The sequence below is a fragment of the Mobula hypostoma genome, chromosome 16, assembly GCF_963921235.1.
Source record: "Mobula hypostoma chromosome 16, sMobHyp1.1, whole genome shotgun sequence".
Taxonomy (NCBI): Eukaryota; Metazoa; Chordata; class Chondrichthyes; order Myliobatiformes; family Myliobatidae; genus Mobula; species Mobula hypostoma.
The window spans coordinates 14,061,057-14,073,442 of record NC_086112.1 but is presented as its reverse complement, the minus strand read 5'-3'; the positions used below and the strand labels follow the sequence as shown (position 1 = coordinate 14,073,442).

General features: G+C 45.2%; 1 protein-coding gene across 1 annotated transcript in view; it reads left to right on the top strand.

Annotated features, from left to right (window-relative positions):
- msh3 (mutS homolog 3 (E. coli)) overlaps window positions 1-12,386 on the top strand; it is a 266,392-nt gene that overhangs the window by 86,367 nt on the left and 167,639 nt on the right. Inside the window, exons 14-15 of the mRNA XM_063068557.1 lie at window positions 6,213-6,400; window positions 11,205-11,373. Coding sequence (XP_062924627.1) covers window positions 6,213-6,400; window positions 11,205-11,373 — 357 coding nt within the window. The remainder of the gene's footprint in view (window positions 1-6,212; window positions 6,401-11,204; window positions 11,374-12,386) is intronic.

Genomic DNA, 12,386 nt, shown 5'->3' with positions numbered 1-12,386 from the left:
TGTCGGCCCAGATCAGAGGCGATTGCCGATTGCTTTGCCTCTGATCTGGGCTGACATTTACATGCCGGGCGGCACCTAATTAATGAGCTTGTTTATTTCGGCTTTTTCTTAAAGATGTGCTGGGTGCGTCCCAGCTACTGCTGCATTCTTTGCGGATCGGTATCGGTCGGCGGCCTGGAGGGTTGGGACCACTGCACCACCCCAACCTCCGACTCAGCTTAACACACCATCATCAGTGTGCTCGGTGCTGTCTTCCCAATTCCGGTAAGTGATACTACACTGGATATACATTATTTCTACTTTATATAGGCTGTGTATTTATCATATCATTCCTGCTTTTACTATATGTTTCTGTTATTTTAGGTTTTATGTGTTATTTGACATGATTTGGTAGGTTAATTTTTGGGTCTGCGAACGTTCACAAAATTTTCCCATATAAATAAATGGTAATTGCTTCTTCACTTTACGACATTCCGGCTTACGAACCGTTTCATAGGAACGCTCTACCTTCGGATGGCGGGGGAAACCTGTAAACCAATTCTGTAATTTTCAATACTGTATTTAATCCACTGAATTATACTTGCATACTGCAAAATCTCATTTATTTAGAGATAGTGTGTGAACAGGCCCCTCCAGCTCAATGAGCCTCACCGCCCAGCAATCCAACTATTTAACACCAGCCTTTTGTTCTTTATCCCAGTGACAGATGTGCATCTTAAATCAGGTGCATATGAGATTCAGAATCATCTTTCTTCAGGATCAGAATCAGAATCATTCAGAATTAATCAGGGTTAATAAATAGTGGAATGGTTTGTGCATTGTGTAGAAGTGAAATTATGCAAAGCAGTTTCCTCCTCATTGATTGGTTTACAGTCCAGTATGTCAACCAGTGTTTCCCGAGACTAGCTGTAATGCTGTTTGTTTTCTGAAATTAGTGTGATGCAGGATTACGCTGGTTGTCTGTATTTATCGTTATTAAGCTGAATAGAATTATTACTGCCTCATTTGTGGTTTATCCAGTCGATTCAAAATAGTCAGAACCAGAGCTGTCCTGTAATTGGATGTTACCTTCAATGTTAGCAAACCTCGCGTACAAAAAGAATTGTTTGTTAAATAATATCGGCTTCATTCACCATCTAACTTCACGTGCTGTGGTGTGTTGGTCAGACATACAACAATGAACAACATTCACCAGTGATAAAGAATAATTTAAAAATGTAGTTAGAGTTTAAAGGGCAGATATGGAACAAAATATGCATAAATACTAGTATGTATTTACAAACAATATTTCAAAAAAGGGGTTTGATGTGTTTACAGTGACATGACTGAGAAGGGGTGGGGAGAAGGCTAACTAGAATGGTTGCACAGATTAACTGCTTGGGGAAAGAAACTTTGAAGGTGGTGTGAATATTTTGTTTTAGTAGCCCTGTAACACCCACCGTACAGAAGGGATCTTCTAGAAAAGGTATTTTGCACGGTGGCTGGTGTCTGAGTTTTCCTGCCCACTTCTTTGACCTGGATGCATACAAGTCCTGCAGTGGGGGTGAACTGCAGACAATGACCTTTTTTTGCTGTCCTGACTGTTGCAAGAGGATGCTGCATCAAACCAGACAGTATTGTCCGATGTGAGGATACGCTGTATGAGGGTGGTGTAGAATTGCACCAGCACGTTCCGTAGAAGATGGAATTTTACCAATTGCCACAAGAAGTACATCCTGAACCGTCTCTTTGTTAGTGGAGGAGAAATAGTTCTGCCTCACGAGGCCCTGTGAAATAATGATGCCCAGGGAACCTGACACGGGGCTAACTGTAAGAATTGTGGATGATGAGTGTTCGAGAGGAGATGTGCATCTCCACGGTTTTGAAAGCAGTTGTGCCCCTTTTTGTTTGGCTGTGAATTTGTTACAAGGTCACTGTTATTCTTTATATGTTTGCATATCATGGACTCAAGAGTGAAGGTTGCCCATTGTAGAACTGGAAGTTGCTTGAGCAAGCCTTTGCCTTGACTTTTATTTGCATCGATGCTTTACCCGAATAGTATTTCAAGATTCAAGTTTGTCATGTGTCCATCAAAATGTACAGCGAAGTGTGTCGTTTGCATTATCAGCCAACGCACCTGAGTATGTGCTGGGGGCAGCCCGCAAGGGTTGCCATTCATTCTAGCGCCAACATGGCGTACCCACAATGCTCAGCTGAACAACACAGAACCCAACACAGAACACAGGCAGCAAACAACAGCAAAAGAAGAAACAAGCCCAATTCCTCTTTCACACCCATTCACATACACAGTCCTGTAACAAAAGATCTTTATGCCATGGACCAATACCATTAAGCAAGTGGTCTGTGGACCCTAGGTTGGGAACCCCTGCTATAGAGGTTTATCAGAGATTGTGAATGTAAGGACAGTGTCAGTAAGACCATAAAACATAGGAGCAGAACTAGACCTTAAGCCCATTGAGTCTGCTCCACCCTTCCATCATAGCTGATACTTTATACTTTATTGTCGCCAAACAATTGATACTAGAACATACAATCATCACAGCAATATTTGACTCTGCACTTCCTGCTCCCTGGAGTACAGATCGATAGTAAATATTAAAAATTTAAATTATAAACCATAAATAGAAAATGGAAAGTAAGGTAGTGCAAAAAAACCGAGAGGCAGGTCCAGATATTTAGAGGGTACGACCCAGATCCGGGTCAGGATCCATTCAGCAGTCTTATCACAGTTGGAAAGAAGCTATTCCCAAATCTGGCTGTACGAGTCTTCAAGCTCCTGAGCCTTCTCCCGGAGAGAAGAGGGACGAGAAGTGTGTTGGCTGGGTGGGTCGTGTCCTTGATTATCCTGGCAGGGTATTGGTCTATGACATAAAGATCTTTTGTTACAGGAGGGACGAAAAGTCTAGGGTGCATCTATAAAAGTTAGTGAGGGTTTTAGGGAACAGGCCAAATTTATCATCGTGCTCAACCCCATTCTCCTGCCTTCTCCCTGTAACCTTTGACACTTAGGAATCAAGAACCTATCAACTTCTGCTTTAAATATACCCAATGGCTTGGCCTCCAAGTTGTCTGTGGAAATGAATTCCACAGATTCACTACTCCCTGGATGTCCTCATCTCTGTTCTAAAGGGACGGCCCTCTATATTTTCCTGTTATTCAGTGACTTTTTGGGTGATTGAAATATTTAACAACAATCAAAGCTCACCTGTTTTTTTTGCCTTTTATCTGCAGGAAGGAGGGGGGCCTCCACTGCTTGTTCAGCAAATGGAAATTAAGCATCGTATTCTACTTTTAGACCGTTTTGAAAAAATATCCATGCAGATGTGTTAGCTGAGGAGAGATTAGGATCAACGGTGCTGCCCCACCAGTAATTTTGCAGCCTTCTGGCAGTGACTGTGTTGGTACACGTGTGAAGAACGGAGAATGTTGGGGATTGAGCTGTGCGTCAGAGTGCTGGCAGAAGGAATCTGTGGAGAGGAAAACTGGAGTGTTGTGTTCAGTTCTGATCGCCTTATTATAGGAAGGATGTTCAAAGATCAAAGTTAATTTATTGACAGAGTACTCTGTCATTATGTACATCATCTACCATATGTACTACCCTGAGATTCATTTTCTTGTGGTATTCACAGCAAATACAAGGAAACACAATAGAATCAATAAAAAACTGCACACAAACAAGGACAGGCAAACAACCAGTGTGCAAAAGACAATGAATTGTGCAAATACAAAAAAAACACAAAAGATAAATAGTCAATATTGAGAATGTGCATTTTAGAGTCCTTGAAAGTGAATCCGTAGGTTCTGGAATAAATTCAGTGTTTGGGTGAGGGAAGTTATCCACTTTGGTTCAAGAGGCTTATGGCTGAGGGGTAATAATTGTGTATGAAACTGATGGTGTGGGATCCAAGGCTTCTGTACCTCCTTTAGTGAGGATGCAGAGGAGATCTACCAGGAAGCTGCCTGGATTAGAAAGTATGTCTTACGGGGTTGAGTTAGCCAGGGCTGTTCTCTTTAGAGTGAAAAAGGATGAGAGATGACTTGTTAGAGGCGTGCAAGATGATAGAGGCGTTGATCGAGTCGGTAGCCAGAGTTTTTCACAGGGTGGAAGTGGCTAATAATAAGGGGGTGTAATTTTTAAAGTAATTGGAAGAAAATATAGGGGGGGATGTCAGAGGTAAGTTCTTTACACAGTGTGGTGGGTACAGAGAGTACCCTGCCACTGGTGGTGGTAGAGGCAGATATATTAGGGACATTTAAGGGACTTTTAATAAGGCACACAGTTAGAAGAAAAATGGAGGGATTTGAGGGAGGGAAGGATTAGATTGGTCTTTGAGTAGATTAAAGGGTTAGGAACAACATCATGGGCTAAAGGGCCTGTTGTGTGCTGTAATACTCTGTGTTCTTTAAAAAAAAAGTCAAAGGGAGCAGGCCCTTTACATTTAGGTTGTTTGACATATGCTGAGGAAATAGTGTCAGTGCCCGTGTCTGTCATGGCCCTTTCAGTATCATTCAGTTTTCAGATCTGAAGGTCGTAGTTTAAGTCACATTGAAGCATAAGAAATATTTGGAACAAGAGTAAACCATGCAGTTACTGCTGTTATGCTTCTGTTCAGTAATTTGTGGTAGATCTTCAACTCCTCTCGGAGTCTCTATACCCAACTCCATTGACTCCTTTCATGCAATGAGTGACTGAGAATTAAAATCAGCCCCACAAATAAAGAAATGTATCTTAATCTTTTTCCTACATTAGACAAAGGCCGTAACCACTTACTGACCTTGGACAAATGGAAATACTGTAGCTGGTCTACATAAGACCATAAAACGTAGGAGCAGAATTAGGCCATTTGGCCCATCGAGTCTGCTCCGCTGTTCAATCATGGCTGATCCATTTTTCCCCTCCTCAGCCCCACTCCCCGGCCTTCTCCCCATAACCTTTGACGCCATGGCCAATCTCTGCCTTACATACACCCAACAACCTGGCCTCCACAGCCACCTGCGGCAACAAATTCCACAAATTCACCACCCTCTGGCTAAAGAAAGTTCTCTGCATCTTTTAAATGGACGACTCTCTATCCTGAGGCTGTGCCCTTTTGTCCTAGACTCTCCTACCTTGGGAAACATCCTTTCTACATCTACTCTGTCTTAAATACTCTCAACACTTGAAAGGTTTCAATGAGATCCACCCCACCCCCCATCCTTCTAAATTCCAGCGAGTACAGACCCAAAACCATCAAGCGTTCCTCATATGATAACCCTTTCATTCCTGGAATCATCCTTGTGAACCTCTTCTGGACCCTCTCCAATGCCAGCACATCTCTTCTTAGATGAGGAACCTAAAACTGTTCACAATCCTCAAGGTGAGGCCTCACCAGTACCTTATAAAGCCTCAGCATCACATCCCTGCTCTTACATTCTAAACCTCTTGAAATGAATGGGAACATTGCATTTGCCTTCCTCACCACCCTGTCTTGACAAACACTTTTTGTGTTTGATTGAGGTTCTCTGTCACTCCATGTTGACATCAGAGAATATAGGCCCATTTGTCCTCTGAAGACTGCTGTGGAACCAAGTTACTAGGTATATTTCAAGTTTTTCATTCGTAATTCAACCATGCATGAATACTCATGAATGTAGCCAAATGAAACCGTGTTACTCCAGGTCCACGGTGGAAAGCACAGTACAAACTGTCACACACAACACAAGGTGCGTAGAGCACATGTAAGATATCAGTAAAATACAGTCACGTAAAATAGAAAGTTCAAGACCCTGAGTCCATGAATGTTGCAGGAGTCTGCAGCTGAACACAATACAGCTTGTTTTCTGCCAAGTGAACACTGGGGGACAGCACCAACACTGCCTCTCTCCTGGGCCGCTGTAAACAGGTGACGCCGCGGCTTGAGGCCCAGTTCTCACTACGACCGAGTCAAAGCGGAGGTTGATAGGTTCTGGATTAGTAAGGGTGAGAAAGGTTATGTGGAGAAGACGGGAACGGTGGAGCAGACTCGATGGTTCGAATGGTCTAATTCTGTTCCTGTGTCTTGTGTTTGAGTCACTGTTGTATAGAGAGGAATACATCAGGTTAATAAAGTGTAATTGCAGTGACACATTAACGGATGCTGCCTAACTTTCTGAATACCTCCTTCGCTTTGTTTTTACTGCGGCTAACTTGGGTGTTTGTCAAGTTCCCTAACCGATCGCTCCTCATATTTCAGTGCTCCACGTGGGAGTTCTACCAGCTTGTCCGTACTTTGTCCAACCTGGAGGTGGGTTTCCGCGCACTGCTTCCAGCCGCCGAGACGCAGTTAAGTTCCTCTCTGCTGCGTGATTCCCTGCTGGAGCTGCCACAGCTGCTGAGTCCCGTGCACCGCTACCTGGCCATTCTTGATGAAAATGGAGCCAAGTACGTTCACCCAGAAATATACACCTTTGTAGTTAAGTATTTACCAGCTCGGCGCTGTTTCTTTCGGAGAATGGAGGGAAGTGTAATTTTCGTTAATACTTTTATCCTCAGAGGGAAGAAACTGACCCTCATTACTTCTCCTTTTTACATACTAAAGGAGGGGAAAAATTTGCTGAGTTTGGCAGGATTGCTATCCAAGTCCCAGTAGCAAGCGAGCTCCAAGCACGCACGTCTATGTCGGGTTTCGAGACAAACCTGTGCATTCCTGCCCACGCTTTCAGTCCTGTTACAGCCGGTCTATGCCCAGATGCAGACTGTAGCTCCATAAAAGGGGAAAACGTTGATCCCTTAAAACGTAGGCTAGCAGCACAGAAACACGCCCTTCGGTCCGACTGGCTCATACTGACCAAGATTCCCATCTAAGCCAGTCCCATTTGCACAAGTATTCTATCCTTAGTATTCTATCTAGACAAGTATTCTGTCTAGGTATCTTCTAAGTATTGTTTTTAATTAATTAGAAATACCCCGCCCTTCCGGCCTATCAAACCGTGCTACCCAGCAACCCACTATTTAGCACTAGGCTAATCATGGGACCATTTACAATGACCAATTAACCTACTGACCAGTCTTTGAACTGTGGGAGGAAGCCCACATACAAATGATCTTACAGAGGTTTCCAGAACTGAACTCTGCCTCCCAGAGCTGTAATAGTGTAGCTCTGACCACTATGTTACTGTAACGTCCAATGTCAATGAACCTTGCTGAAACGCTTCCTCTGGCAGCTCGATCCGTGTGCGGGCCACCCTCCCCGTGAAAGGCTTACTGAATAAATTCCTATGTTTACTGATCAAGTGGGATTGAAGGTAGCGATGAGGTTAAAGAGAGGCTTTCAAGGGGATAGAGAGCAACCAAGAGAATGAGTGGGCAACAGGTGGAAAGCAATGTGAAAAGATGAAGCCATCCACCAAGAGTGGACTATTAGTCAAGGCAGTACATTTACAAGTCAAGAAGTTAGGTCGCAGCTTTATAAAACTCTTGTTGGGCAGCACCTGGAGTATTGCATACTGTTCCAGTCGCCCCGTTACAGGAGGCTTTGGAGATGTTGCAGAGCAGATTTACCAGGATGCTGCCTGTTTTAGGGGACGTGCTGTAGTGAGAGGTTGGACAGACTTGGGTTGTTTTCTGCGGAGCAGTGGAGGCTGAGAGGAGATCTGATAGATGTTTATAAGATTAGAGGAGGCATAGACAGAGTAGAGAGGGAGTGTCCCTTCTCCAGGGTTGAATTGTCCAATACCAGAGGGCATGCGTTTCAGGTGAGAGGGGATACATGAGGGGCAAGTTTTTTACGCAGAGAGTGGTGGGTGCCTGGGGTGGTGGTGGAGGCAAATACATTAGGGACTTCTAACAGATGTTTAGATAGGCACGTGAATGTGAGGAAAATTGTGTAGACAGAAGAGATTAGTTAGCCATTTGATTACTAATTTAATGGGTTCAGCACAACCTTGGAAAGCATTGATATTGAACGGAAGCTGGAAACCCTCACATGCAGGGAGATAAGGATAAGTGGGCAGAGTGGGAATTTGGTGTTTGAGGTACCGGATCAGTCATGATCTTACTGAATGTCAGAGTAACCTTGATGGGTGGAAGGCCTCATGATGCTTTTGATGGATTGTGAATGAAGTGTACAGAATGTTTCTTCACTCGGTTTCACTCTGGTCGAGTATTCCTTTCTGCAGTGCCCTTGCTTCTTTCTACAGGAACTTCAGCCCCCTCGTCCCTAAGCCCCCTTGTCTCGTTCCCTTTACAACCATATGTATACAGTGCAGCCCCTTTGGCCTATGATGTTGTGCTGACCTTTCAACTATCCTCCCTTCCTTTCTACATAGCCCTAGATTTTTCTATCATCAATATGCCTCTCTAAGAGTTTATTAAATGCCCCTAATGTACCTGCCTCTCGCACCACCCTGCTGCGCATTCCATGCATCCACCACTCTGTGTTTTTAAAAAAACAAATATCTCGTGACATCCCCCCTATACTTTCCTCCAAACACCTTCAAATAACGCCCTCTCATGTTGGCCATTTCCACCCGGGGGGGAAAGTCTCTGGCTGTCCACTCGATCCATGCCTCCTATCATCTTGTGTGCCTCTGTCAAGTCATCTTGCATACTCCTTTGCTTCAAAGAGAAAAGCTATAGCTCACTCAACCTTTCCTCATAAGACACGCTCTCTAATCCGGTCAGCATCCTGGTAAATCTCCTCTGCACCCTCTCGAAAGCTCCCACATCTGATTGAGCACAATATTCCAAGTGTGATCTAACCAAGCTTTTATAGAGCTGCCACATTTACCTTGAGGTTTTTGAACTCCGTCCACTAACGAATGTAGAGCAACACACCATATCCTGTACACCCTAATAGAGTCATAGAAAAGTACGGCATAGAAAAGGACCCTTTGGCCCATCTAGTCCATGCCAGACCATTTAAACTCCCTACTCCCTATTCCCATCTAAATGCACTGGGACCATTGCCTTCCATACCCTTGCCATCCACGTACCTATCCAAACTGCCCTTAAACGTTGAAATTGACTTCCACGCACCACCTGCGCTAGCAGCTCTTTCCACACTCTCACGACCCTCTGAGTGATGAAGTTTCCCCTCATGTTCCCCTTAACCTATGACCCCTCTGGTTGTAGTCCCACCCATCCCAGTGGAGGGTGACTGCAAAATGTTGGCACCTTCATTTTTATTTTGTTCCATGAAGCACTGCAACTTTGTCATTTAAAAAAAAGTGATGCAAATTGAATTTCTGCCGATGATGATAAATACAAAGTCTTCTGATCCAAGCATAATTTATACAAGTGCAAGGTTTGATTTCACAGTTTTAGTGCCAGTATTAAAACACAAAAATTGGAAAAATGTTTCCACATAAACAGTTTTTTTTTAGATAATACAGAGGCTGGAAGTTTGCTAGTTTGTTTGTTGTTTTTTTTTCTCCTCTATGTCGGTTTTCCAAAATAGCCCTGGCTCATTTTTTGCAAAGTAACGCTGAGGTTTGGAAAAAGCTGTAGAAAGTCGCAAACTCAGCCAGATCCATCATAGGCACTAGCCTCCCCGGCAATGAGGACGTCTTCAAAAGGCGATGCCTCTAAAGCGTGGTATCCATCATTAAGGACCCCCATCACCCAGGACATACCCTCTTCCCATTACTCCCGTCGGGGGGAGCTACCACAGCCTGAAGACCCCACCCAGTGGTTTAGAAGTAGCTTCTTCCCCTCTGCAATCAGATTTCTGAACATTCATGAACCCACAAGCCCTACCTCATTGTTCCTTTTTATTTATTGCACTATCTATTTGTTTTGTGATTTATAATTTTATGTATTGCACTGAAGTACTGCTGCAAAACAAAACAAAATCGTAACATACACGACTGTGCAAAAGTCTTAGGCACGCATGTATGTAGCTTACTGTATTTGTCAACGTGGAGATGAAAGCGGGTTTGTAAATCTGGCGGGAGTAGAATGCCAGGGGCCGGTACGACACACCCAGCCCTGAGACAGCAGGCTCTCCCCTCTCCCCCCTTCTCTCTCCCCCCCTCTCTCTCCCCCCTTCTCTCTCCCCCCTTCTCTCTCCCCCCTTCTCTCTCCCCCCTTCTCTCTCCCCCTTCTCTCTCCCCCCTTCTCTCTCCCCCCTTCTCTCTCCCCCTTCTCTCTCCCCCTTCTCTCTCCCCCTTCTCTCTCCCCCCTCTCTCTCCCCCCTCTCTCTCCCCCCTCTCTCTCCCCCTCTCTCTCCCCCCCTCTCTCCCCCCTCTATCCCCCTCTCTCTCCCCCCTCTCTCCCCCCTCTCTCCCCCTCCCCCTCTCTCCCCCCTCTCTCCCCCTCTCTCCCCCCCTCTCCCCCCTCTCTCCCCCTCTCTCCCCCTCCCCCCTCTCTCCCCCCTCTCTCCCCCCTCTCTCCCCCTCTCTCCCCCTCCCCCCCCCCCCTCTCCCCCCTCTCCCCCCTCTCTCCCCCTCTCTCCCCCTCTCTCCCCCCTCTCTCCCCCTCTCTCCCCCTCTCTCCCCCTCTCTCCCCCCCCCCCCCCTCCCCCTCTCTCCCCCTCTCTCTCCCCCTCTCTCTCCCCCTCTCTCCCCCTCTCCCCCCCTCTCCCCCCCCCCTCTCTCCCCCCCCTCTCTCTCCCCCTCTTCCCCCTCTCTCTCCCCCCTCTCCCCCCTCTCTCTCCCCCCTCCCCCTCCCCCTCTCTCTCCCCTCCCACAATCCTCCCCACTCTCCCCTCCCCAGCCCCTTTTCCACTCTCAGTCCACAATAGAGACCCGTATCATAGAACATAGAAATCTACAGCATATTACGGGCCCTTTGGCCCTCAGTGTTGTGCCGACCATGTAACCTACTCAAACTCAAGTTTATCATCACTCACATATGTCATGAGTTTTTTTTATGTGGCAGTAGTACAGAACAAAACGTAAAATGACTACAATACTGTGAAAAGTCTTCAGCACTCTAGCTATATTTCTGATCCTAAGACTTTTGCACTACTGTGTGTCAGTGGTAATAAACCTGATTCGGATTCTAATAGCCAAAAGTATAAATCTGTCTGCCACATTTGGCCCTGGACAACTTGGGGTTGACAGAAAAACATCAGAAAAGCCCATGTTTTTTTTAAAAAACAAAGCTATTGTGTAGTTAGAAATGAGATTTTTAGCGGTCAGGATATCAGTTTTGTTAATTCTAATGAAAAGACGCAGCAAATATTTTTCTTTCTTTTGTGTTGAGCAGCGGCTGCTGTTAACATGATGATCTGAAATCTCTGCAGGTCGGGCGATAAGACACAGCTCTTCAGGGACCTCACTGACTTCCCTGTAATTCAGCAAAGGAAGCAGGAAATTCAGGGGGTGCTCTCCCAGCTGCGGCAACACCTCAGGGAGGTTCGCCTGATCCTGAAACGACCATCTTTAGATTACAGTACCGTTTCGGGACAAGAGGTAAACCAGTCTTAATGATGAGAAAAGATTATGCCAATCCTTGGAAAGGAATTCACTGAAGTTCAGTCCTTTGTTCAATAGTTCTATAGTTCCATTGTCCATCAGAGAATGTACAATTTACAACCTGAAACTTTTGTTCTTTGCAGACATCCACAAAAACAAAAGAGAACCCCAAAGAATGAGTGATAGTAAAAAAAAGTTAGAACCCCAAAGCCCCCTACTCCCCCCCACGCATAAGCAGTAGCAAAGCATTGACCTTCCCCCACCCCCATTTACTTCAGCAAAAAGTCATTAGCAGCCTCCACCCACCAACCAAGCAAGCAATAGCAAAGCTCCCAAGAAAGACCATGATCTGCAGTCCAACAAAAACTAATTGTTCACCGGACAATTTGACATGCTGCAGACTCTCTCTCTCTCTCTCCCTAATAAAGGGGCAGGGAGGTTTTGTTACAAAAAACCTTTTTTGTTAACTAAACAAAAAAGAAACACTTGCCGATTTACAGTGTTAAATTCTGCCGTTTTGCTTTTATTCCCCTCCCCTGAGTTCTCCAACTGGAGAATCGGCAACAAACAGAGAGAGGGAGATATATATAGATACATATCCCCATATTCCGTTTTCTCCCGCTACGCTTCAGTTGGCAGCATTGGCTTCGCTGCAGGGCCACAGAGCCTCAGGTCCCCGAAGGCCCGCTCAGCTTCTAGGCCATGTCCTTGGGATATTGAGAAAACACCTGAGTGAGCCCTCAGAGCAGGAACCAACGTGGTTAAGAACCGAAGTTTGAATGCCGCTGTAGATCAGTGCCTTCAACAGAACCCCGTCCACCTAGAAAAGGAAGAAGAGAGACATTAAAGATAGAAATTAAGCTATTTCTGCAGATGAGCTGGAAGAAGTTGCTGCCTAGTCTTCACTGTTATAGCAGTGCGCTTTTGAATTTTGCTAAATGATCATGTAGAACTTTAGCCTTAAAAAATAGAACTAGAGGTTATGGGTTAAAGTTGAAGGTTGAATTATT